Source organism: Phyllostomus discolor, chromosome 2 (assembly GCF_004126475.2).
Source record: "Phyllostomus discolor isolate MPI-MPIP mPhyDis1 chromosome 2, mPhyDis1.pri.v3, whole genome shotgun sequence".
Lineage (NCBI taxonomy): Eukaryota > Metazoa > Chordata > Mammalia > Chiroptera > Phyllostomidae > Phyllostomus > Phyllostomus discolor.
In genome coordinates this window covers 187,726,299-187,752,577 of record NC_040904.2, presented here as the reverse complement: position 1 = coordinate 187,752,577, position 26,279 = coordinate 187,726,299, and the positions used below count along the sequence as shown (strand labels likewise).

Genomic DNA, 26,279 nt, shown 5'->3' with positions numbered 1-26,279 from the left:
AACGTCATTGTCATCGTCACTTCCTGCCGGTGGCGGTGTGGACGGTGGGGGTCCTGGCCGCCGGTGCTCTGCTTCTCCCTTTCCCCTACTTTCCTCCCTCCTCCCTCCCTCTCCCTCCTTCCGCGGCTGTTGGTCGCGGGTCGCAGACTCCCGGACCCATCCCTAACCCTTTCCTACCTCGGTATCTCGGGATTGGCCTCCTTTTCCCGTTTCCCGGGCCATCGCCAGTGTCAGGGCGGGGGCCTTGAGGAGCCGGAGGCACTGCGGTTGAGAAGAAAAAGAACGAGACGACCCCAGCTTTCCATCCCGCTCCCTGGGTTCGTCGCCGCCATGGCCATGAGGCAGACTCCGCTCACCTGCTCCGGCCACACGCGGCCTGTGGTTGATTTGGCCTTCAGTGGCATCACGCCTTATGGCTATTTCCTAATCAGCGCGTGCAAAGGTAAGCAGGGCCGCTGATCCGGGTGGCCAGAGGGCTAGGACTGGGCGGAGAGGGAGGGGAGCCAGCACTCCCCGGTGCCCAAGGGGTTGTGAGGACCCCAGCCTTGGAGATGGGGGTCAGAGGAGCAGTGTCTGGGATTCCGCCGCTGGAGCGAAGAGAAGCTTTTGTGACGCCTCTAACAAGGCTAAGGATTGTCTCCAGCTAAAGCTTTTCATTTTACTTTTATTGCTATTTCTGGAGAAGCGGGACTGCTCACTTGTCAAGACTCCCGGCCTAGCAAACTGTCAATGTCTTTCAAAGGTTTGGGAAGTGGAAAAACTAGGCCAGACTAAGTAGTAATTCCTTACCTTAATTTACAAAGACTTGTCACCCCCACTACCTCATTGGATATTCCTTTGTGGTATTAGCCCCGTATTTCATACAGGCACTGAGATTTAGGTTAACAAGTTTGTCCAAAATGAGACTGAGTTCTAGATTTTGATGCAGATCAGTATTCTTTCCACCGAGTTACACAGATGCCCAGAGAGCTCAGTTCTTCAGTTAATTAATTTATTTAGTTCACTTATATATACAGGGTGTGGCAAAAGTAGGTTTACTTTTGTAAAAAAAAGTATGTGAAACATTTTATTCTTGTATTATTGTTTATTAATTGTATTATTTTCCATACAGACATCTTGTAACCTACTTTTGCCCCACCCCGTAGTTAACTTAATTTATTTCTGAATATCCCTTAGTGACCTCAGTGCATGAGAATACTTAGATAGCAGATGCAGTTTTCCACTTGTTATTGAAACTGACCATTTGGTGTTTGAATCTCAGATTTCAAATAATCTAAACTGCTAAATCACATACCTTTTTAAATGTTTTTTAGATGGTAAACCTATGCTACGCCAGGGGGATACAGGAGACTGGATTGGAACTTTTTTGGGTCATAAGGGTGCTGTTTGGGGTGCAACGTTGAATAAGGATGCCACCAAAGCAGCTACAGCTGCTGCAGATTTCACAGCGTAAGTATAGCCAAAATGGCCAGGTTTGGAGGTCTTTGTGGGTGGTATTCTGAAATAATTGAACTTCATTCTCAATTATTCATTAAATTCTGATTCAGCACCACACAGACCACATGATGTTTATCTCACTAAAATTCCCCCCATGGTCCGTCCTGTCTGCTGCTTTCTCTTCAGTGGTTCTCAGAATTTTCAGACTGAAGCGACTTACTCTGCATGTCTGGATTGGGACCCAGGAATCCACATTATTGACAAGCACTCCCGATAGTGAGTGTTGGAGGTCTTGTTTAGAAATGCTGCTCCACACATGCTTCCTCAGTGATAAATACACCCCTGTGACTTTCTAGAGTGCTGGTGACCCCAGATATTTCAGCTGAATCCCACTCTCAGTTTTCATTAACTGGCTTTAGACATACTGAAAACTCACAAACCAAGTTACTCTTCATTTTCTAAGTTTTTAAGGTTCTTTATTTTTCCCTAACATCAAGATTTCTTCCTTACTGATTCTACCAGCAGAATGCCTCCACTACAGTGTTTCTTATGCCTCTGCTGCTGCCTTAGTTCAGATCCCTGCCACTAGCCTCCTTCTGTCTAGTGATCTCCCACAGTGCTGCCAATTGTCTTCCTAAGAGCAGATTTCATCATGTCACTTCTCTATCTAGTAATCTTCCTGTCTTTCCTCTGCTGTGTCAGTGGTTCTTGACCTTGTGTGTACAGTTGAAGAACCCGAGGAACACTGAAAATACTCAGATGCATGTGTAAGATGCAAGAAATTCTGATTAGGTCTGGGATGCAAGTATCAGGTTGTTTTTTCCTCACAAACGTTGTTCTAGGTGATACTAATGTGCTGCCTCAGAAGCACTGGGCTAAAGGTTAAACTTCAGTTGCTGGAACTTTAAAATTTGGCACTGCACACCATATGCCCTACAGTCTAATTATATTACTTGTTGCCAGAATACATCTTACCTATTTTGATTTTTGGCTTTTGCATATGTTATTGGAGTGAGTTGAAATAATTCACTTTCCCCTTGAGGGCATGTGTCATATTTTATATAATTTTGTTATCTCTGGTTCCTAACTGTGACTTAGCAGACCCTTAAATGTTTAAGCTAATGAAGGCAATTTGAAGAGCTGTTGTACATATTCATAGACTTTATTAGACTTCAGAGTCTGGAGAATAAAAGTACTGTGTGTTTTTTTTCCCCTAAGACAATTTCACACTGAAGAGCAAGTGTAAATGTGTTACTCCTTTGTTTTAAGCAAATTAACATACCAAGTTTATTATGAAGAATAAAGGCACATTGATTGTGGTGGTGAATATGTGACTATGCATTTGTTGAAACTCAGAGACTTGTGTTGTGCAGAGTGAACTTTACTGTCTGTATTGGTTTGGCCAAAAAGTTTGTTTTTTCTGTAACATGGCTCTAGTAGGCACTTAATTGTCTTTAACTTTATTTGAAACAGTTTTGTATTGTGACAGCTGTCATTTCAGTGTGCATTTTTAAAAAAATTATAAAAATGGTGAATTTTTGTGTGGCATTTTAATATAGAAGACGGAAGAAAATACTCAACATTTTTGGCTTATTTGCTTTATGATATCAAGAAAGGTAGAAACACAAGTGAAACACACACACAAAAAGGATTTCTGCAGCGGATGGAGAAAGTGCTGTGACTGATTGAAAGTGTCAAAAGTGGTTTATGAAGTATTGTGCTGGAGACTTCTCTCTGGGCAGTGCTCCATGGATGCTCTATGGTCAGGTGGAGCAGTTGAAGTCCACAATAATCAATTCAAGACATTAACTGAAAAGATTAACTTAAAAAAAAAAGACATTAATTGAGACCAATCGGTGTTACACCATGTGGGAGATAGCCAACATACTGAAAAGATCCAAATCAATAGACTTATTGGTGAAAATGAAAAACTTGTCTTTTATTTTATGAAAAAACTAAACAGACTTTTTGGCCAACCCAATATATAAAATTTAAAAATAAATTAAAATTTTAAAGAAGGAGAGGGAGATACACTGCTTACATAGGGTTAAATTTGAGGTGCTGAGAGATTAACAAGAAAAGTCATTTTGAGTATGAACTTTTTTTCTGCATCTTAAGTGAGTGTTATCTTTATTCATAACCACAGTAAGGCTTCATGCTGTGCCCTGTTGTGATTGTATGCAATATTGGTAAAATAAGGAACTGCTTGTTTTTATATGTATATCCTTTAATGTCAACAACTTCAGGTCAGATGTTGCTTTAGATTCAGCATGCGTGCTTATCATGTGACAGACTCCTTTGATTGTTAATTATGGAGGTCCAAGTAGAAAATAAAAGGGATGCTCAGACAAGGAAAACTTCGGGATTGCTGGCAGATGAAAGTGTCTATTTCCTCTTTTGTGCTCACACCATTTCCTGTGTTAGAACTTCTGGCACTCTCACAGCATTCAACTGGTCTATGTGTCGTTGCTTTTTGAGGTCAAGGGCCATGTCTTAACATTTTTCGTATCCTGTCTTATTTAATACTTTGTGTTTGTTGAATAAATAACTTGAGGAAATTTTCTAAAGTAGAAGAATGAAGGATGGATGAGTTATAGATCCCTTTGGTTTTGCTTCTGGAACATTGGCATTGGGAATGAGTGTCACTGATACTATAACAGGTAGACAATTAGGGTTAGTAACCCTGGATTTTAAATACTTGGTAAGTGGATTTTAAAAATGTCATTACTGAAACTAGGTCTTGTTCTGGTGGTGCTAAGTTAATGTTCAGTAAAATGGTATTTTAAATGAAATATAATTAAGTTATTGATACAAATAAAACAAGATTTAGACACTCAACATTAGCACTAAAAGACAAGCTTTTTGAATTGCAGTTCTGGAAAGATCCATTTTTGTTAACTTTAAATCTGTGTTATCTGGCCCTAACAGTGTTAATTACATGAGCAAAATGCTTCACCACCTCCTGCTTGATGGTTTTGCTCTGATATTTTTATATTTTTAAATGTTTTTAATTGATTTCTTGAGAGAAAGGAAGGGAGGGAAAGAAACATCCATTTGTTGTTCCACTTGCTTATGCATTCCTTGTTTGATTCTTACATGTGCCCTGACCAGGGATGCAACCTACAACGTTGGCATGTGGGGACGACGCACTAACCAACTCACCTACTGGCCAGAACTTGCTCTCCCCTTTAAGGGACCTGTGCAAAAGCTTGTTAGGAAGGATGCCTGTCTCTAAAACCTGTGAAGATTCTCGGTTTGTTCATTTGGCCAAATTGTAATGCCAGTCCTCAGGAAAAGAAATAAAGGGCATTAAATAGAAGTTACTATTCATGTGATAATTACTCTGAAATGCAGAGAGAAGATTTTGAAAATAGCACTTTAAATACTTAACAGATTCTTGAAAAGAGTATTCAGGATTTTATCTTGCTGCTAGAGGAACAGTTATCTTTGGCTAGGTCAGTTACAGACCATTAATAATCAAAATCATACATTTGGAGAGAAGTCTGTGGATAGGTATTTTGTGTTGTTTCTGTTCTTTCTTGACATTTCAAGTCTGTGTCTATATTAACAAATGGTATTAAAAGCATGGATGCTGGTTTAGACTTGGGCTCTGTCCTTAAGTTCTGGCTCCGTCATTTAAGAGCTCCATGACCTTGGGAATTTAATTAACCTCCTTTTTTCTAGGTTTGTCAGTAAAAATGAGAATAGTAATAGCGCTTACCTTAAATGTTGATTGTGAGTATTAAATGAATTTGTGTCCCTACTATTTAGAATATTGCCTGAAATCTAATAGCAGTGTGTTTCATATGTAACAATAATAGCTACCACCCTGTAACTAGACCAAAATATATGTTATTTTGTAACTTATATGGCTGAAACCATGAAACCTCTTGGTTTCATGCAAAGAAGTTTGAGTAGATATAAATATCAAGAAGGAATGCTATTTCCCCCCCGCAGTTAAGGCTTTTAGGTGCCATGATCCAGTGGGAAAGGTGTAAGCCTTCACATTACGCATGGCTGAGTTCACGTGTTGGCCACACTTTGTATTCGATCATGGGATGCTCCGTAAACTTTGGTTTTTGTATCCGTAAAATGGTTGCAGGGCGAATGCTGTTACGGGGAGAATCGCAGAGGTCTTCCTCCACTTACATCCCTGGACTCTAGCATAGTGTTTCTTATGTAGTAGGTGCTCCATAAACGGTAGCTGAGGCTCTCCCCTCATTTGTTCTGTGTCTGCCTGTGAGTGTGGGAGTGTGTGCGCTCGTTGCCTGTGCTCCCCTCTTTAAGTGGCAGGCCTGGGCCTTGCTGTTACAGAACCGGGTCCAGCTTGAGAGTAGCTCCCTCAGCTTACCTGATTAATCTTAGCTGGTATGAATCAGTCTTAGGAACAACTTTTTTGCCCCTCATTCTTACGTTTCTCAGAAAATTCATTAATGCCATGCTGATTCAGAGGCGAATTTTATGCTTGTATCAGCAGAGCTGATCTGTGAGTCAGTTGAGAATGTTATCTTGAGGTGGTTGGGCATGAGTACACTGTCCCTGAAACACTGTCCTCTTTATATATATTTTTTAATTTTTAAAGCTAGTGTTAACATTACTTGCCATGACCCTCTTAGCGCCTCCACTTTCCTCCCATCAAAGTCACCAGGACAGAGTGCCAGACGTAGAGAAGATTCCTGTGCTCTGTTCCACAGAGTGTTTAGGTGGAGGTAGGGCTGGGCCCAGCAATCTATATATACTGTAGGAAACCACAGTGTATGATCACCTTTTTCCTTGTAAATGTCAATAGAAAGATCTGCTTTTTCTCTGAATAAGGTTCTCAGTAAATCAAAGGTGGTATTACGTCTTTTTTGATAACTTGGTCAACATGTTAAGATAGGCCCTTTTGTTCCCCCTAAAATTGTTTTGTTCAGGGAGTTAAATAGCCCGCCCCTCTTTTGAGACTTGTGCTAAGTCCGTTCTCAGAATAGGAAAAGTATTGAATAGATAGCACTGATTATTGTGTGCAAGAGATGGGACTATAAGAGGTATCTAGTTTAGGAAGATGATGAGTACTTCATGAGCAGCTATGCATGAAATAAGTGCTGCATCAGCTGATGAAAGGGCATTAGTGAAGGTGCTTCATGGTCTGCATTTGCCTTCTGCAGCCAGCTAGTTAACACAGGTTTATTGCCTGGAGATTGAAAAATACATCAGGAAACAGGTTCTTCCAGTTTCTTTTGAGGACTCTACACCCTTTTGAGGACTCTTACTCTAAGTAATGGAAATATGCCAAAGTTGGTACAAGTGATGAGAAGGAACATGCTTTGTCAGAGTGTGATCCTCAGCTTTAGTAGTGTTTCTAAATAGGAGGAAAAAGACTACTTTGCCCTCCTGGGTTATACTGCTTTGCTCACGCCAGTACCTTCCTCTTTATGAGTGAATGGACGTGGTTTAAACAGAATCATAAGATTTTAAGGAGATTTTGGAGATCGTTGAATATACTTGAAAGTATTTCAAAGGATATTGCCCAGAGTGTCTTTGAGACTTGGCATGATGTGAATAATTAGAAGTTTCAGGTGTATTTGCTATTTTTCTCTCTTTTGACACCTCCTTTCATTTCAACAGTCCGGAGTCCTAATCTTTGTGAAATCTTACCACTGATTTCCTTGTGATGAAGAGTAAACATATGATAAAAATAAAAGCAAAGCAAAATTAAACACATAATCTACTGATCTAGCTGTGTTCTGTGGAAGAAAAGATAGGATGATTCCTGGAGGTCAGGTAAAGGAAAGGTTTCATAAAAAGATAGCATTTGAAATGAGCCCTGAGGAGGAATAGGACTTTGGATAGCTGGGAACAGTTTCTATGAAGACTTAGGAAGAAAACCCACAGCTTGTTTGAGGAATGGTTTGTAATCTGGCATGGCCAGATTCAGAGAAGTAATATAAAGTGAGGTCAGGAAAGTAGGCTTGGGCCAGAGTTGAATTGGAAATGGGAGACATTGGAGCAGGTTTCCTTTGCAAAGAGAGATGAATGCCTGAGAATTTAGTATCAATACTACTCAGAGTTGACTTTATTTCTCTCAGAATATGTGTATTGAGCCACTCATGACCAAAATATGTAATAGGTAAGATTTATATCATTAGTATTTCTTACTCTTAGATGGTCATTCATGTGTTTTTACTGTTGTACATGCTATTAATGCTTGTCTACAGTACCGTTTTTTGTTGTTGTTGTTGTGGTGTATGTCTGCTTGCTCTTTAAGACTGTTGGCTTTCATTGTTTAGATTTTCTGGACTTTCTGATACAATTAGTTGTGTGTCTTTTTTCTGTGTTTAGAACTACATAGGTTTGTATTTTAATGATGTTTATTTAATGTGTTATTTAATGGATGTCTTTCTCCTCAGCTAAAGCTCTACTAAGGCAGAAACTTTGGATCATTTCTTTTCTCCCTTTTGTGCCCTAGCACTAAGTCTAGAATGACGTAGGATATATACTTGATGTATTGTTTGTTTATTCAATAAATGAAGGAAACATACATCTTGATTTTCTTTTTTTATTTTTTTAAATTTTATTTTACTTCATTTTTTATTGGAAATGTCAATTATAAAATGGAAACCTTTATGGAGCATAGCTGTTTACTCATAATAGTTCTTGTATGCAAATTTAAGCATTTGCATTTGGCGGGAACCCCTTACAGTATTTTGTAAAGTATTATTTAACCATTATTCCCTAACATACAGGCAAAATGTATGTTTATAGACACAACCACATATATTTTTGGTTGGGGTGGGTCAGGGAAACATGCAGTTGAGATTAAAAATCAGTATTAGTATTATATGATCAAAGGCTAATATATTGGGAGGAAGTTACTTGGACTATAACATTTGAGAATTTGAGAGTCAACTTTGAAGAAGAGGTGGGGAGAATATTTTCTATTGTGCTGATACAAAATTTTACACAACTTGTATCAGGCCTTTTATTCTGTAAATTCTTTTAAGGATTTCTTATTTTCTTTTGCATATACATGAAAGTAGAGAAAACAATTGGAAAGGTGAAACTAAAAATTGGTTAAAACACTTTGCGTTCTTGCTAAAATATGGCCGTAGACTAAAATAAAAGTAAGGATGTGTTAGTTCATGGATTGCATTTACTTACATTTATAGATCTTTTCTACTGTCAAAATTAGATTGGTTACGTGGCTCTTACAGAGAAATTTCTTTTCCTTAGACTTATTTAAATATTTTATCAAATGAACTCTTCACAGTGGAAGGGTATTAAAAATACGGAGATTTATAGTGCATTTATGGAACATTTCACATATTTAAATTATTTGGTAATTAGTCATCAAAACTACCATTACATTTATCTTAATTTTATTTTCCATTTTTAGCAAAGTGTGGGATGCTGTCTCAGGAGATGAATTGATGACCCTGGCTCATAAACACATTGTCAAGTCTGTAGATTTCACGCAGGTATCAGAAAATGGAATTTTTTAAAGGCGTTGAATTGTTTGTATATTTGGTTTGGGGGGTAAATTTGGGATGTTTATTGGCTTATATTTAATTTGACTGTAGATTAAGCTATACATATTTACTTTTGCTTGGTTAATGATGTATGAGGCTTTTAAAATACCCTGGAACTCTTGTATCAGTCCCCCATCAATAGCAACAAACATTTTAAATGCCCAATTAATGTTCCCCAACTACTTTCAGAAGGGAGAGGATAAATTTGAGATGATTGAAGAACTACTACTCAGGAAGGGGCCGGGGGGCAGGATCAGAGCAGATAGAACCAATTTATTTGGTAGGTGGTAGAAAATATTTGGACTAGGAAGTGTAAAGGGCTTTGGCATTAATGACAAAGATAAATGCTCTAGCATCTTCTCAGAAGTAATTGGCATGTGTTGTATCTCTTGTGATATGTGAGCTTTGTTTGGATTTTATTTGATGTTCAAGAAGTTTCAAAGAGATAACAACCATTATAGTGGTTACTCTAGTAACATTTTACTTGTGTTTTCAGGATAGTAATTTCTTGTTAACTGGGGGACAGGATAAACTGTTACGCATATATGACATGAACAAACCAGAAGCAGGTGAGCATAATTTATATGTGTTTATGGTTTTACTTTCTTTTAATTTAAATGACTTCTCCTAATTCATGTTCACGTGGGGCAAAAAATTAAAATGTAATTTATTCAGTATTAATCGCTGTGTACATCTTTAATTTTTGGTTCATATACTTTCCATTTTTCCATGCAGATATATTTCTGAATATTGACTTATTATAATATACTTATATAACCTTATAGTTTAAAAATGTACACTGATAAATTTTTTATGTTACTAAGTTTATATTAAGTTTTTAAGGGTAAATAACAGTGTTACTACCTTCTGGTAAGAAAGAATAGTTATCTGTAGTAGGTGAGAAGGGTAAGGATTCTCTGTGTACATATATTTAGATGTTTGAACCATGTGAATGTGTTAGCTAATCAGAAGAATTTTTTAAATCTGCAGTTGATAATTTTTTTATGTCTCCCTATAAATAGGTAAATTAACCAATTTCTTATAGCCTATTTGGGCTATTTACAAATTTTAAATGTAAGCAGTATTATCCTTATAGTTGCTTTTATTTCCACAATTCTTTCTGCAGGGTAACTACACAGAAATAGAATTGCTGAAATAAAAGGAGCTACACGTGAAAGCCATTGATAGATATTACCAAAGTTCTCTCTAGCAAAGTATAAAATACATCAATAGCTAACCTGTTCTAGCAAATACTGATAACTAATTTTATCTTTTCCAGTTTAATAGAAGGAAAATAATTCTTTTGAACTGTGGACTTTTAAAATAATTTGAGATTAAAATACTACTGAATTCCATTGATCAGTTCCATTGATTAACAGCATTTCTTGGTTTGTGAACTTACTACCTGTTTACACCCTTTGTCCATTTATCATTGTGATATTCATCTCTTTCTTACTGATTTTAAAGTTTTCTTTATTGTATTCTAATTTGTCATTTGTTTTTAGATTTTGTTAATAAGGTTTATGATATACACATTAAAGAATTTTGGCGGTGAAATCTTTTCATTTCCTTTCTGAATTCTGTCCTCTTACAGAAGTGTAAGACCCCTTTTCTTTCTTACCCCAGAGAGTCACCTCTGTTTTGTAGTATTTTAATGCCTCCCTAGCCACATAATATATATTTAAAAGCTACCAATATATGATAAACAGGATTTTGTTGTATTTGTTATGTATTAGTTGGTATCTTAAATTTTGTATCATAAACATATAATATTTTTTCATAAATCAACTTTGGAAGTTTTTAAGAAAGGCAAAGCTACTTTGGTAATTAAGTAACTATTTAATCAAGATACCTTTTCTAAAAGCATTTCTAAGGTGAGAAAACAAGATGATTCTAGATTATGAAAAGTTTTTATCTTTATTCTCTTTGATAACTTTATGCCAAAAAAGATAGCAAAGTGTACTTATCTGACTCAGCAAGGTAATTCAGGGTTTATTGGGGAGGGCACATTTTTATATCTATTACCTTTCTCAAAGCTGCTTTTTGAAAGGGTTTCTTCCATTCTACTGGCATGTCAGAGACCAGGTTAGAAAGTTTAGATGTATATTCTCATTTGATATTTAAACTCAAATTATGAGGTATAGGAATTACCATTTTATTGAAGAATTGTAGTCTTCAAAAGGTTAAGTAACTTGCCCAAAGTCAATAGTGTTGAATAGCATTGCCTCCAGCATCTGCTTTTCCCAGAGATAACAATGAGTGGTTTTTTTTTTTTTTATCTTTTGAAAGGAAGGCTTCCATCAGAGAAAGGTTCCTTTTTCTTTTTGTTTTTTGATGCTTTGCTCTCCATGTAGAAATTCAGGGTGGGGCAAAAGTATAGAAAATAATAATAGTTAAGAAATAATATTACAAGAATACACTTTCATGTACTTCCAACTATAAACCTACTTTTGACCCACCCTGTACTCTTGAGAAGACTGCATTGCTTTTCAATACTCTTTTCTCCTTGTAGCCTGTACACCTCCCCCTGCCCACCCCCCACCCTCTTGCCCTTTTTTTCTGTTACTACTAAAAGTGGCTTGGATGAGGGTCCCAGTACTGGTGATAGTATAGCATTAACTCTGGCTGCCTTGTTCCTTGGTCCATATTCTTATTAAATTATGCCACATTAGTTATTCTTTTATTGTGGTACAGTAATGCTTTTGAAAGCAGAAAACTAGCCTGGAGGGAGTGGTGTATTTATTTTTGCTACATCTAAAATCATAGTTCTTGGGTTCTTTGTCGTACAGAAAATTTTTTATTCCAATATAGAAAAATTTAATGTATTCTGTGTAAACAGCAAGTTTGAACTGTGCTAAGTTTTATAAAGTTGTGGTCTAATTTAAAAAGTATTTTTTCTTTTTACATATTAAATTCTTCCAGTATTGTTCAGTTTTGGAGATCAAATATTAACAAATATATTTTAATATTTTAAGAACCTAAGGAAATCAGCGGCCATACTTCTGGTATTAAAAAGGCTCTGTGGTGCAGTGAAGATAAACAGATTCTTTCAGCCGATGATAAAACTGTCCGGTAAGGAATTTTTCTTTACTGTTTAAGGTTTGAAAAGTATTTGACCTTAGAGCTCATATTTTAAATACTTTCTATACTATTATATAGGAAGCATTGTCTCTGAACATTAAAACTTCAGCACATAGGTCACATTCTTCTGGAGGTATCCATTTGCTATTACAAGCAGAGTAGAATTTACAAGACAGTTAAAACCATGAACACCTTATAGACAGGTGCTCTTTACCTGGGTCAGGGACAGGCTGACTATAGGGAGACCGTGAAATCCCTGAAATTCTATACACAATTTTGTATAGAAAAAAATGATGTATTTTTCTATGGAAAGATACATAGTCAGATACATAGCCATCATCAGAGTTACAAAAATGTAAGAACCAGCCCTTGCTGGTGTGGTTCAGTGGATTGAGTGCCAGTCTGTGAACCAAAGGGTCGCTGGTTCAGTTCCCAGTCAGGGCACATGCGTGGGTTGCAGGCCAGGTCAGCAGTAGGGGGTGTATGAGAGGCAAAAGCATACTCTGCGGTTTTTCTCCCTCTTTCTCCATCCCTTCCCTTCTCTAAAAATAAATAAATAAAATCTTTTTTTTTAAATGTAAGAGCCATTATTTAGAACACCACTGAAGTTAATTAGATTAGGGCATAAGTGTCTTAGTTTTTGCATAGTTTTGCTGAATTGTTTGGGAAGTGTGTTTAAATATTAAGGTTGACTTTACCAACAAGCTAACAATGATTAGACCTTGTATAGGAACCCAGAACTTCTGTGTATCATCTGTAATTTATAAGTTGGAATGGAGATTGTTTTACAGTTGTGATTATTGGTTAATCTGAAGATGTAATTAGGAGTCAAGCTTTTTTAAATGAGTAAATACCACCTTATTTTCTTCTTTTTTGCAGCCTTTGGGATCACGCTACAATGACAGAAGTGAAGTCTCTAAATTTTAATATGTCTGTTAGCAGTATGGAATATATTCCTGAGGGAGAGATTTTGGTAATAACATATGGACGATCTATTGCTTTTCATAGTGCAGTAAGGTATGTTCAAGAAATATCTTCACTTTTTTTGGTAAGAAAGGACAACCTAGAATAGTTAAAAATTAGAAGGCATATATGAAAAGGTATTAAACAATTTAAAAGGCACATTTTGGCCTGTACTATATAACTGTGGCACACAAACCTAATTGAGAATCTGCGGCATACCAAAAATATATTTTTTGCTGATCTGAGAAAAAATGGGTATAATTTTGATTTATTCATATTGAAGGTCTGTTGTGTTGGCTGTTGTCATTTTTTATTTGATAATCTAAGGGAAAAGAGGTCAGTTTCCCTGATTTAATGATCTGATATTGCACACTTGAAAAATTCTTCTGGCACACCAGTTGAAAATTACTGCTATGTAATATGGAAAGAAATGTTTCCACACCATTAATAATGTGTTTATAAAGAATTTGGTATACTTTTATCAGAGAAATTAATCAAATTAATTTTCAAATATTTAGGACATTGATGGATAAAATTTAACTTAAATTTTACTTTTCTTTAAAGAATCACTGGACTGGTGCTGTAATTAATGTTCATTACTACATAAAACCGCTATGATCTTGATTCTCCTGTTTTCACTTTAAAGTTCTGGAGAAATCATTTTTCCCCCTATTCCAAGTATATATAGACCTAATGTGTTTTTTTTAACAGACATAAGTTTTGAGACTATAAATGTAGTAAATATTCTTGTTGAAAATTTGGAAAATACAATTTTAAAAAGTTTACCCATAGTGCTACAACCATAGATTCCAGAATATTAATAGTAGCTTTATTTTCTTTGCTATACAAGTATGTTTATTTGTGCGTTTCCCACACCCACTTTGGTTCCTGGAACCCTAACAAGTATATTTTTTATTTTAAAATATCCTTAGCCATTCAAAATTCTAGGAAAACATTTTTACTAGGTACACTGCATTCTAGGTTGCACTAGATTGTGTGTCTATTTCCGTCTTATAACATTGCAGTGAGTGTTAGGGGTGCACCTCTGTTTCCTTATAAAAGAACTCCAGTAGAGTTCAGAGGGTAGGAATATGTTTAAAATTCTTAGTATGCATGTTGCTTAATTAATTACCGCGAAGACTGTGCTATGTTTTACTCCGATTAGCACTCTGAAACTTTTATCTAAAGGGCCAACTTTCAGAGTTTAAGTGACAGCAATTAAGAATGTAAAGGAGTCCATACACACCCAGCGAATTGGTAAAAATGGAATACTGTTGCTCAGAGCCATTAAATTGCACATCTCTGTTAATTGCTCACTCCTGGCTCCGGCCACGCGCAGTCCTGCTGTAGACTGTTGCCTTAAGTCGTATTTTGGTGGCAGGGGTTTCCTGGTCTGTTGAATATTCTAATATTTGAGCTGGAAAGTTCTATTCAGTGATCCCCCACATGAGTCATGGCTAATTTTACTTTTCATGCTTTGTAGTGTGTGATGATAGGAATAGGATGGTGGTGGCATTTGGGAGCTGGAATGCATTAATGTTTTGTATTGGAGGACTTCATGATTTTTAGGGTTGGACGAAAGCCAGTCAGTGTCCAAACTCACTGATCTTCAGGTGAAGCTGTTGTTAAAGATGAATTTTTAGATAGCTCTAGTCTCAAATTTAGTTTTTCTTTTATTGCCTGATAGTAAAAAGTGAGCCAGTTTTAGCAATTTATATTTTATGGGGTTGAAAGTTTATCCTGAGACAGAAGCTTTATAAATTCTCAACAATTGAGAATATTGTGTAAATAATTCTTTAATATCATTACTCTGTAAAAATGTTTTTTGTTCACAAAGATAAAGTATGTTTGTCATGGAAAGGTAACAATACAGAATTAAATTTTTTTCAAAACAAAAAAATCCCAATATATTAATACTGCTTTAATTAGCCAATACAAACATTTCCAGGAAGGCACCCACTGCACAAAATGTGGAATCCCTCTATTGAAATGCCTTTGTATTCTGGAATGAATACCACCTGGGGATCGAATCCTTTTGAACTTTGGTGCTAATATTATTGGGGGGGGGGGGGGTTGTTTGTTTTTGTTTTTTAATTTTGCTGCATTTGACTAGATGAATATTTACTTGTTCCTTGGGTTTCAGAATTTAGGACCAGTTAAATGTAACTAATTATTTCCTTGTATTATTTATGTGAGATTAAAAATTTATGAGTATGTATATGAATTTTTTCCAGCTTGGACCCAATTAAATCCTTTGAAGCTCCTGCAACCATCAATTCTGCATCTCTTCACCCTGAGAAAGAATTTCTTGTTGCAGGTGGTGAAGATTTTAAACTTTATAAATATGATTATAATAGTGGAGAAGAGTTAGGTGAGTTGTCCTCTTTTTCCTCCCTTAAAATGATACAGTTCCCTTTATCAAAATGTTGGGTTTTAGTAATTAACACTCCAGCAAATTTTTCAGCTAACTACAGGCTTACAGCTTCCAAGTGATGGAAAAGTAAAGGATTTTTATCCATTTGGGTAGAAATGTTTACAGAACTTAAAGTATGCTGAATTTACCTTTTCCTCTTAGCTAAAGTTCATTTGTATTCTGACATTCTCTACAATAGTACAGTGTATTTATTGGGGGGCAGGCAAGGTTATGTCAAAGTCATACTAAACAGGTACAAAGAGATTTGTTCTGAAGTATAGTGCAGGTATGTGGCCCCCTTCTACCTAACTCCCCCTCTCTTTGCCAACATAGGAATCCCAAGATTCTCTAGTGAACTGGGATATGGAAATAGCTGTAGACTATTATAGGGATACCTTGGGGATCTGAACTGGAGGGAGGTTGAGTTTTTGGTTTGTTTTCATTTTATTTTTATTCTTTTTAAGAGTCTTGACTTTTGCATCCATTTTCATGATAATAGTCCTCAATAAAGGAAAGGAAAAGGCATGTAAGATTAATTTGCAGTAAATGATCATTGTAACTTTACATTTATTGAGGGACTAGGTATTTCGTAGTATGGCTCTCAATATCTACTTTAGTTCCCAAAGTTCTTTCTCTCCAAAGAGCTTTTGCTTTGTGAACTAATGTATTTAGCTTTTATGTTTGTTTGGTTTTTGGTTTTTGTTTTTGTCTGTAAGCTGCCGCTTTGTTTCTAGCTATCCTGCTTGGCTACCCAATGACCTAAGCTTGTTAGAATGATACAGACAGAACAAAAGACCATTTTTTAAGCTATTTTATTTATTTTTATATTTTATTGATTATGCTATTACAGTTGTCCTGATTTTCCCCCATGCCACCTTTCCACCCAGTACCGTCACCACCACCAACACTACCTCAGCTAATCCTCCCACCCTTGTTCATGTCCATGGGTCATGCATGTAAGATCTCTGGCTACTCCATTTCCTGTACTTTACATCCCTGTGACTATTCTCTACTTAGTCTGCTCACCTCTCACAAGTTCCCCCACACCCTCCTCCTGCTTGGCAACCAGCAGAATGCTGTCCATATCCATAATTCTGTCTCTGTTCTTGTTTGCTTAGTTTGTTTTTTAGACTCAATTGTTGACAGATTTGTATTTACCATTTCATTGTTCATAGTTTTGATCATCTTTTTTTAAATAAATCCCTTTAACATTTCATGTAATAAGGGCTTGGTGATGTTGAACTCCTTTAGGGTTTTTTTTTTTTTTTTTGTCTTGGAAGCTCTTTATTTGCCCTTTGATTCTAAATGATAGCTTTGCTGGGTGGAGCAATCTTGGTTGTAGGTCCCTGCTTTTCATGACTTTGAATATTTCTTGCTGATCCCTTTTTTCTTGCAAAGTTTCTTTAGAGAAATCAGCTGATAGTCTTATGGGAACTCCCCTGTAGGTGACTAACTGCTTTTCTCTCACTGATTTTAAGATTCTCTCTTTATCTTTAACCTTTGGCATTTTAATTGTGGTGGGTCTTGGAGTGGGCCTCTTTGCATCCATCTTATTTGGGACTCTGCAGTTCCTGGACTTGCATGTCTATTTCCTTCCCCAAATTAGAGATGTTTTCTTTCATTATTTTTTCAAATAGATTTCCAATTTCTTGCTCTTTCTCCTCCTGGCACCCCTATGGTGCAAATGTTGGACCTCTTGAAGTTGTTCCAGAGGCCGCTTATACTATTCTCATTTTGGGGGGATTCTTTTTTCTTGTTCTGATTGGTCTTTTTTTTGCTTCTATATGTTCCAAATCACTGATTTAATTTTCAGCTTTATGCACTCTACTGTTTGCCTGCAAATTGTTATTTATTTCAATTAGTGTGTTCCCTGTTTCTGACTGGATTTTTTTTATGCTGCTGAGGTCCCCACTAAGTTCCTTGAGCATCCTTGTAAGCAGTGTTTTGAACTCTGCATCTGATAGATTGCTTATCTCCATTTCATTTAGTTCTTTTTCTGGAGTTTTGGTTTGTTCTTTCATTTGGGCCATGTTTCTTTGTCTCCTGGTTTGGCAGCGTCCGTGTGTTTATTTCTGTGTATAAGGTAGAGCTGCTTTGACTCCATGTCTTGGTAGTGTGGCCTAATGTAGTAGGTGTCCTGTGGGGTTCAGTAGCACAGTCTTCCCTATCAACCAAGCTGGGTATTTGAGGTGTGCTTTTTGTGTAGGCTGAGCACACCCTCTTGTAGGTGAGCCTTGGTTGCTCTTGGCAGATCAAAATGGAAGGATTTACACAGGCCAGTCAGCTACAAGGATTGGCTGTGACCACTGGCCACCAACCTCTGCTCACTGTGGAGGACCAGCTGTGCAGAAGCAGGGTGGTGGTGTTCCCACATGATCTATAGCTGTGCACAGGGTGAGTTGGCCCTGGGGTTTCCAGGGTGGTGCAGACCAAGGTCACCTTGCACCTGTGTTTTACCCAGGGCACCCTGCCTGAGCTATAAAGTAGTCTGAGCTGGCTGCTACTTGTGCTGGGCTGGGAGATTCCTGGGTGAAGCCAAGCTGTGAATCGAGGCTGGCTGCTTCTAATGCAGAGCCTGGGGCTCACTGAGGCCAGCTATTGCGTGTTTCAGAGGATTTAGGAAGTTGTATAACAGGAGCCAAGACCAGCCATTCATATGGAAAAGCAGCTTGGGTGGGCCTGTAGACTGGGTGAGGTAAAGTTTCTAGGGTTCTCCAAGGCTGGTCAAACAGTGTTGGCCAGATTGATGGAGTCTCAGATACGGCACCAGCCTGCTGGCTCTGTGGGGCGATTGTTTAGAAAGGGGACCATGCCTCAGCTGGCCTTGATACCAGACATTTCATTGTCTCCCTCTGTACCACTGGTACCTTTCAAGCTGCTCCTCTGATGCTGGAACTCAGAGGGAGTAAGTCCCAGTAGGTGGGTCTGTGTGTTGGTTCTTTAAGAGGAACTGCTTGGAGCTCTAGCAGTTTCTCCCATAGACTCAGTTTCCACTGGTTTTTGCAGCCAGAAGTTGTGGGGACTTACACTGGCACTGGTTCCTGGCACTGGTACCCTGGGCTGGGGTGTCTGTGTGAGGCTATGACTCCTCGCTCCTGATACAGCCCTTCTGAATTTTTACCCACTGTACATGGGTAAGGGACCAGCCCATTCTGCACCTGCTCCCCTTCTACCAGTCTGGATAGATGTGGTTTCTTCAATTCTGTAGCTTTCAGACTGACATTCGATTTGATTTCCGACGGTTCTGAGTGATGGTTGTTCTACATTTCAGTTGTAATTTTGATGTGGTTGTGCAAAAAGGCTAGTCATGTCTGCCTATGCTGCCATCTGGACCAGAAGTAAAAGACAGTTTTATGTTTTGTCTCTTTAAGAAGGCTGATGGATTTGGGTTGGATTAATGGAACCTTGGCAAATGGACCATAAAGAATCTATTTTCATTGCTTATGGTTCACCCTTTATTACCCAAATATAAAGTGACTTTTAAGTAAGAGGTTTTTTAAAAAAATTTTATTTAATGTCAGTTTTCAGAGTATCATTCTCTTTGAAAAAGAGAAGTAAATTATTTGCCTGATATCTGAGGTTACATTTAGTGAATACCAGACCTTGGGCCTCGCCATCTCATTCCAAAACCTCTTATTCTTTCTACTTGCATAATTTTTACTCATGATAAAGATTCTCATGGTATTCTCTGGTAGGACAGAGATGGGGGAAGATGGTGCTTGAGAGTCTTTGAGGTGAATAGACTTGGAAACACAGAACATTGGTCCACTGAAGAGCTCTGAAAACTAATGTGATGAGGCATTAGAAATAGAAAGTAAATGGGAAAAGTTTGTAAATAAGGATTTGACTTAAATAGGCCCATGACTACTACTAATCTGTACACTTTCTCATTAAATGTCATAGGTGAAAATACGTAAGGATCATTATTGACCTTATATTTCAATGTTCTGTGACAGAATGACTAGTAGACTCAAGTCTGGTAGGAAATTAAGAGACAAAGTGTGTAAAAGAGCTCCATCTAGTGGCTCTCTGTAGTCATAATGAAGAGGTGGTTCCCTGGTAAATAGGCAGTGAGTTTAGGATACGGAAATTGGGTTTGAGCTGATAGACTTGAGATTTACTTTCTGGGGAATTTAGGGAGGTTTTCATATATTCCCTTCCTTCATCCTTATTGATATATGAAGTGTCGGGGCTTTTTTGTTTGTGCTTTCTTTTTAGAAAGAGAGACTGTCCGACACCAGAATGTGTGCTAGAATTGCATAATCTTACTGATAAATGTACTGGTAATGAGAATCCTTTTGTTTTTAATTAGGTATAATCCAGTAATATAGACAGTTTTTACTTTAGTGTATCAGTACCTAATCTGTTGTTTATTAAATTGTCTAATAGCCCTTCTCCTCTTTTAGAATCCTACAAAGGGCACTTTGGTCCAATTCACTGTGTGAGATTTAGTCCCGATGGAGAACTCTACGCCAGTGGTTCTGAAGATGGAACTTTGAGACTATGGCAAACTGTAGTAGGAAAAACATACGGCCTTTGGAAATGTGTGCTTCCTGGTAAGCATTCTTGTTCAGACTTATCAAATTCAACTTTATATAATTTTGTGTCACTTTTATCATTAATTTCATTTCACTGTTTCTGTCTCAGAGATTTTAAATTATGTAACACGGTTCACACAAAGAGAATCCTGTGATTATAAATTGGCTACTGTGTTCTTTTATTTGTTTAAATTTTGTGTATAACCTATTTTATATCTGTATTTTTACATTGGGTGATTCGACGAATGGAATGGACCTAATTCAAAATTTACTAGAGTGCAATATGAGGAATTTATAAGTAAATATATTTAATCTCTGATAGTATTACTTCCTGGTCCTTACTAACAAGGTAGACGTGTTTTTAATAAAAGTAGTTAGTTATTGGTCCCAATGTAGTTGTATGGACCTGAAAGTAATTTTTAAGGAAAGACATACTATTATAATTACTAAAAAAGGAGTGGTTCCTATCATATTTTGTATCTCATTGATTGGAATAGTCTTGGCTTACTCTTCTTGCTTATAAAATACTTCTGTTACTGGTAATATTGTAATGCACATATCATTGCTTGTCTTTTCATAGAAGAAGATAGTGGTGAGCTGGCAAAGCCAAAGATCAGTTTTCCAGAGACAACGGAAGAGGAGCTAGGTAAATACTAATGAGTTAACTTCTGTAGACTCCTAGGGGACTTCACATTGAAGTGTTAACGTGAGTTTTACTTATTGACAGAGGAAACTTATTAATATGAATATACTTAAATAATATAAAATTTATGCATCTGTATATACACACTTATATGACAGACATTTAAATATCTATTGCAGAGTAGGCACAGGGATGCAGTATGGAACGACTGATGTGTGGTCATTCTTACTGAACTTAGAGTCTAACTTACGAGTCAGATGCTAAAATAAATAAACCAGTTGTTACAGTTATGGTGGTTATTTAACATTGATTAAGCACTTATTATATACTAAGTGTTCTTTCCCATTACAATTTGATTATATCATATTGTTTGGGGTTCTAATAAAAGGAGTCAGATCTTTCAAAGATGTGATGGAGTCATTGGAGATTTAGCCAAGAAGGGGGGCCCCTGGGAGGTTAAGTTATGGTGTGAAAGAGTAATGGGTAAAACACACGAATTCTTTCTTCATTGTTCTTTCAGTGGTGTGAGTCTATCACCACTGTCATGTGCACTTACTCTCTTTCGCTTTCTCTCACCAGAACACTGAAAAAAGAAACTCCAAAACCTTTTTTATTCCTTTATTACACAGAAATGTGCATCTCCTTCTTTCCTTTATAAAGTTGACTAATGTGAATTTTTTGTTTTGTTTTGTAATTGTAGAAGAAATTGCTTCAGAGAATTCAGATTCGATCTATAGCTCAACTCCTGAAGTGAAGGCCTGAGTATTACGCACATGCCAAAAGTAGTATACAATTTACGGACTAAAACAAGCAAGCAGAGAAAAGCATCGACCTTCTGCAGTTGGTCTCTGCTTAAGACAAACATGGAGCACTGAATACTGGGGAATATGGATTTGCTCCAGTGCTGGAAGTAACCTGGTGTTACCTGTAAGTGAGAATGCAAGAGTATCCGATGAAGGCAGGTGGAGTTATGTTCTGGTGGTATGATGGCCTATTGTCTTTTTCATGAACATGTGCAAGCCAACATTCAATTTCTCTTACTACAATTAGATTGTTGTAGCTGTTTATGTTATTATGGTGAAAAAATATATTGGCCTATTTTTCTGACTTTTCCTTTAAAGCAGGAAGCCTATTTTTTTGTTTGCTCATTATAAAGAAGGGGGAATACATGATAAAGTAACTAGTTTGACCTCTCATTGTACACTGCTTCTGAATATCTAATTGTTTTTGTTGTCTAAATAAAATCCCTCTAAAACAAAACAGTGTTTCTTGGGAAAATTGATAAATTTGATTTTATAAATGGAAATCGTCTACATAGTAACTGTATCAAAACAATCTGATTAAAGAATCTGTAGTAAACATTGTTTCCTAATTTTGAAATTCTATTGTACTGAATTATTGGAGTTTGTTTAGGCTGCATTTACTACCTCCTTATACTGGATAAAAATGCTTGACTTGCCTTAAACAAACTTTCAGAATAATGACCTACTTAAATGATACATGGCCAGCTATAAGAAAAAATAAATCAGAATTAGCGGAAAGATGGCAGAAAATTACTCAAAACCCTACCATCCCCAAAATCTATTAAAATTCAGTGAACATTACTGCACATCAGGACCTCCCTGTGTGTATATAGGCATGGATAGCAAATTTTATGAAAGTTGGGTAATGGTAGACCTGCAGTGTTTATTTTACTGTATCCTTGAAGTTCAGGTTGCATTCAGAAAGCCTTTTTACCAGCCTTCCAATAAAATGGATCAACTGAGTTTAGACTTGTATTCATTTATTAAAATATGGAACCGGTATTGATATCAGTGCTTCAGAAATACTTTCAAACAATGAATAACATCTCTGCCAAATTGTTTTTTCTCTCCTACTCATGTTGTGAATGACCCTTGATAACTTTCTTTTAAAAGAAATAACCAACAAGCATGTACGTTTTTGAGGATTGGTGGTAACCAGCAGAGAGCACTGCAGACTGCGGCCCCCTTAGAGGGTGAAGAGCTGTTTGGCATGGGGAAAGCCTGGCCCTGTGCTCTGTAGAAGCGCTGTTCCCATGTGCCATGGGTTGCCAGACTCCAATCATAGAGTCTTACTCGTCCTAAATAAAGTTGAGATTTATATGCAGCAGATTAGAATCAGGAGATTGCTTGGCATTTATGAAATTTATGACCCAAGGGAATACTTAGATTTCATAAAACTACACAGATACATGCTGGCACTATCACTGGGTGGCATATGGCTTAGAATCTGTAAAAGTTGTTTTAAGTTTGTAAGTTGAAGGGTTTCAGGCCATGAAGATCTGGCATAATATGCCTTATGCTTACGTGACTAGAATGTTCATGTTGGTCAGATCTCTGGTTTATGTGTTGGACACGCTGTGCAGTTCTTGTGCTTTCAGCACAGTTTAAGGTACTGGTTTACCCAGTTAAGTCATTCTAGGTTTCAGCTTTCGCTAGATTACTAGAATTTCTTATAATTATTTGCTACTTTTGTTTTAACAACAGAAAGTATGCTTGTAGGGATTTTACTAGTTTAACTCTAAAGGGTAATCTTGTTTTTCTTTATACCCTTGTGTATACTGAGTACATAGATACCCAGCAGGATATGGGAAGAACTGCTGTTGGGTATCTTTTGTGTATTGGTTTTCCGTTGCTGCTGTTAACAGATTAGTACAGCTTTGTGGCTTAAAACAACACAAGTTCAGCCCTGGCCAGTTTGGCTCGGTTGGAGCATCATCCTGCAAACCAAAAGGTTACAGGTTCATTTCCTGGTCAGGGCACATGCCTGGGTTGTGGGTTCGGTCCCTGGTCAGGGCTCATGCAGAAGGCAGCAGATTGATGTTTCTGTCATTGACAATTCCCTTTCTTCCTCCCTTTCCCTCTCTAAAACCAATAAAAGAAAGAAAAATTTAAAAAAAACCCACAAATTGATCTTTGAGTTAAGAAGGTCAGAAGTGTGAAATGAGTCTCACTGGGCTGAAATTAAGGTGCTGGTAGGGTTGCGTTCCTCTGGAGACCTTAGGAGGGAATCTGTTTCCTTCCCTTTTCCAGCTTCTAGGGGCCACCAGCATTTCTTGGCCGATGGTCTGATTTCCTCTGCCTTCAAAGCCAATAGCATAGCGTCTTCGAATCTCTGACTCTCCTGCTACCCTCTTTCACTGAACAGTATTTGTGATTACATTGGACCCACCTGGATAATATCCCTAGGTCAAGGTCCTTGACTTAATCAAGTCTGCCAAGTTCCTCTTGCTATGTAAGGTAACATTCACAGGTTTCGTGGACTAGGACATGGATATATTTGGGGGACCATTAGTCTATGTACCACACTTAGCAATAAATACTACAGTAGAATTTAGCAAAAAGTTGAAGTATGTATGTCCTATAATTGGATTTGTGAAAGTCTCCAATGCCCAGCATGTTTCTAACCCAGTGATTACTTTTCTGTTTTCATCTTACTAAAATCTTCAGCAGCATTCAGTGGCGGTCTACTTCCTTGTTTTTGAAATATTTTACTGCACTTCTGTGAAACCATACTCCTGGTCTTCCTTATACCTTTGTGATTGCTCTGTTTGCTATTTCCTTTTGACCTCAGGGCTATACCTTCTGCTGTCTCCAAAGGAAAATAAAAATCATCCATGGTTGTGGCATTTAGTATCTTCTGCATCTTCCAAATTTGTGTATCAAGCCTGCCTGCCTGAGCACCGGAGTTGAATGGCCTGTTTGAGTGTCCCACCTTAACCTTGCATAGGCATCTCATACTTACCTACCTAAAACATTGTAATTTTTCAACAAATCCTGTTTCCTTTCCAACTTGTTACTCCAGTAGCTGGCACCACCTAATACTCATGTGCTCAGACTAAAAGACAAAGATGTCCTCTGTAATCCCAATATCTGGTGTGCATGGAAGTCCAGTGGGCTTTCCTGAATCTCTGCCTGCCTCATTTCCTGTGTAGCCCCCGAGGCCAGCCTGCCTTCATTTCTCACTTAGACTTTTGCAGTGCCTCCCTAACGTCTCTCTCTACTCCTGGACAGGCCTGTATCCTTTTCATACTCCACACAGCAGGAAACTAATGAATTGTGTTAGGATTTGAAGAGTCAGTAGACTGCCTTGTTTTAATCCATAGTGGCTTCCCATTATATTGCACAGTGTTTTTATAATGATCTGACTCTAGCTCTCTGTGACCTTTCTCTTTTTCCCCTTGCTTGCACTACACTAGCCAGAGTTGCTTTATTTCTGTCTCAAGACCTTTTCACTTTCCTTGTTAATTTTGCTACTTGGCTCTCTCACCTAAAGATTTGCATGGTTCACCTTTTTGTGATCTAGGTCTTCTGCCCCGTATCCCTTCTTTCATCACTTACTTTGTCCCCATTTTATTCATAGTTCTTGTCACTGTCTGGAGTAACCGTGTGTATTTTTTGATCTTCAGTAATACCACTGAAGGTGGTACTCAAAGGTGGCTGGTATGTTGTAAGTACTCAAAAGCTGTTGAAACAAGGCCCTACATTAGCACCAAATCTTACCAGGCCAGGAGGATTATTTTCCAGTTATCCCCCGTGCACACCGTCTCCTCTCCACATGGCAGGAACCTACTCAAAGTCCTTGCTTCTGTGAACCCTTGAACAGCCTCAGCCAACTTGAGACCCAACTAATTACCTGGGAGGGAGGAGTCCCGCTGGCATGGGATAGTCCCCTCATCGCCACCCACCCACTCTTTCCCACTGTGTGTTTGCTCTGGGGCTTCCTTTCTATGTTCTAATGTCCAGTAGGTAATGGTAACCCCGATACCTGCCTAATGTTCAGTATTTTACCTTGTGAACCCTTACTTCTCAGTTTTAGTGTCATCCAGAGGTTTCTTCCAAGAAACCAGGATTGAATGTGGTCTCTTAAGCATTTTTCTGTTAGTAAATCAAGTTCAACATTCTTGTTAATGGCTACGGAGTAGCATAGTGAAGACATACCATAATTTATATTAATTTATAGGTTACATTTTTAATAGTTTAAGTTCAATAGAATTATTAATTTAGCCTGCTTTTTCTTTGAGGCTAAGGTGGGGTGGTGGGGAAAGGGGTGTAGTTTCAGAAAGCAACAGTAAAATGGGGAATTGAAAATGGAGACCAAGGAAACACCAGTCCAAAAGAGCCTATACACCCAATGTTCATAGCAGCACAATTTATAATAGCCAAGTGCTGGAAGCAACCTAAGTGCCCATTAGTAAATGAGGGGATCAAAAAACTGTGGTACATTTATACAATGGAATACTACACAGCAGAAAGAAAGAAAAGAACTACCCTTTTTGACAGCATGGATGGAACTGGAGAGCATTATGCTAAGTGAAATATGCCAGGAGGTGAGAAACACCATATGATCTCACCTTTAACTGAAACAATCAACAAGAAACAAGCAAGCAAAACATAATCAGAGGCATAGAAAGTGAGGACAATTTGACAGTAACCAGAGGGGAGGTGGGCAGGGATAATGAGGGGAAGGGTTTTCAGGAACAACTATAAAGGACACATGGACAAAACCAAGGGAGAGGGTGGAAGCAAAGGAGGGAGGTGGGTTTGGCTGGTGGTGGTGGTGGTGGGAGTGGCTGTGGGAAAATGCAGACACCTGTGATTGAACGATAAAATTAAAGAAAATGGAGACTGAGGGAAAATACGTCTTTGGTAGGTACCTTGTGTTTTACACCTGGA

At 37.7% G+C, this 26,279-nt stretch overlaps 1 protein-coding gene across 1 annotated transcript; it reads left to right on the top strand.

Moving 5' to 3' along the window:
- LOC114513596 (serine/threonine kinase receptor associated protein) lies at positions 1-22,349 on the top strand. The gene is made up of 10 exons (XM_028532932.2): positions 1-442; positions 1,314-1,449; positions 8,813-8,894; positions 9,442-9,514; positions 11,921-12,017; positions 12,906-13,043; positions 15,224-15,360; positions 19,809-19,958; positions 20,521-20,586; positions 21,284-22,349. Exons 1-10 carry the CDS (start codon positions 331-333, stop codon positions 21,343-21,345), a joined length of 1,053 nt encoding a protein of 350 aa, XP_028388733.1. The 5' UTR covers positions 1-330; the 3' UTR covers positions 21,346-22,349.
- Positions 22,350-26,279: the final 3,930 nt, after the last annotated feature.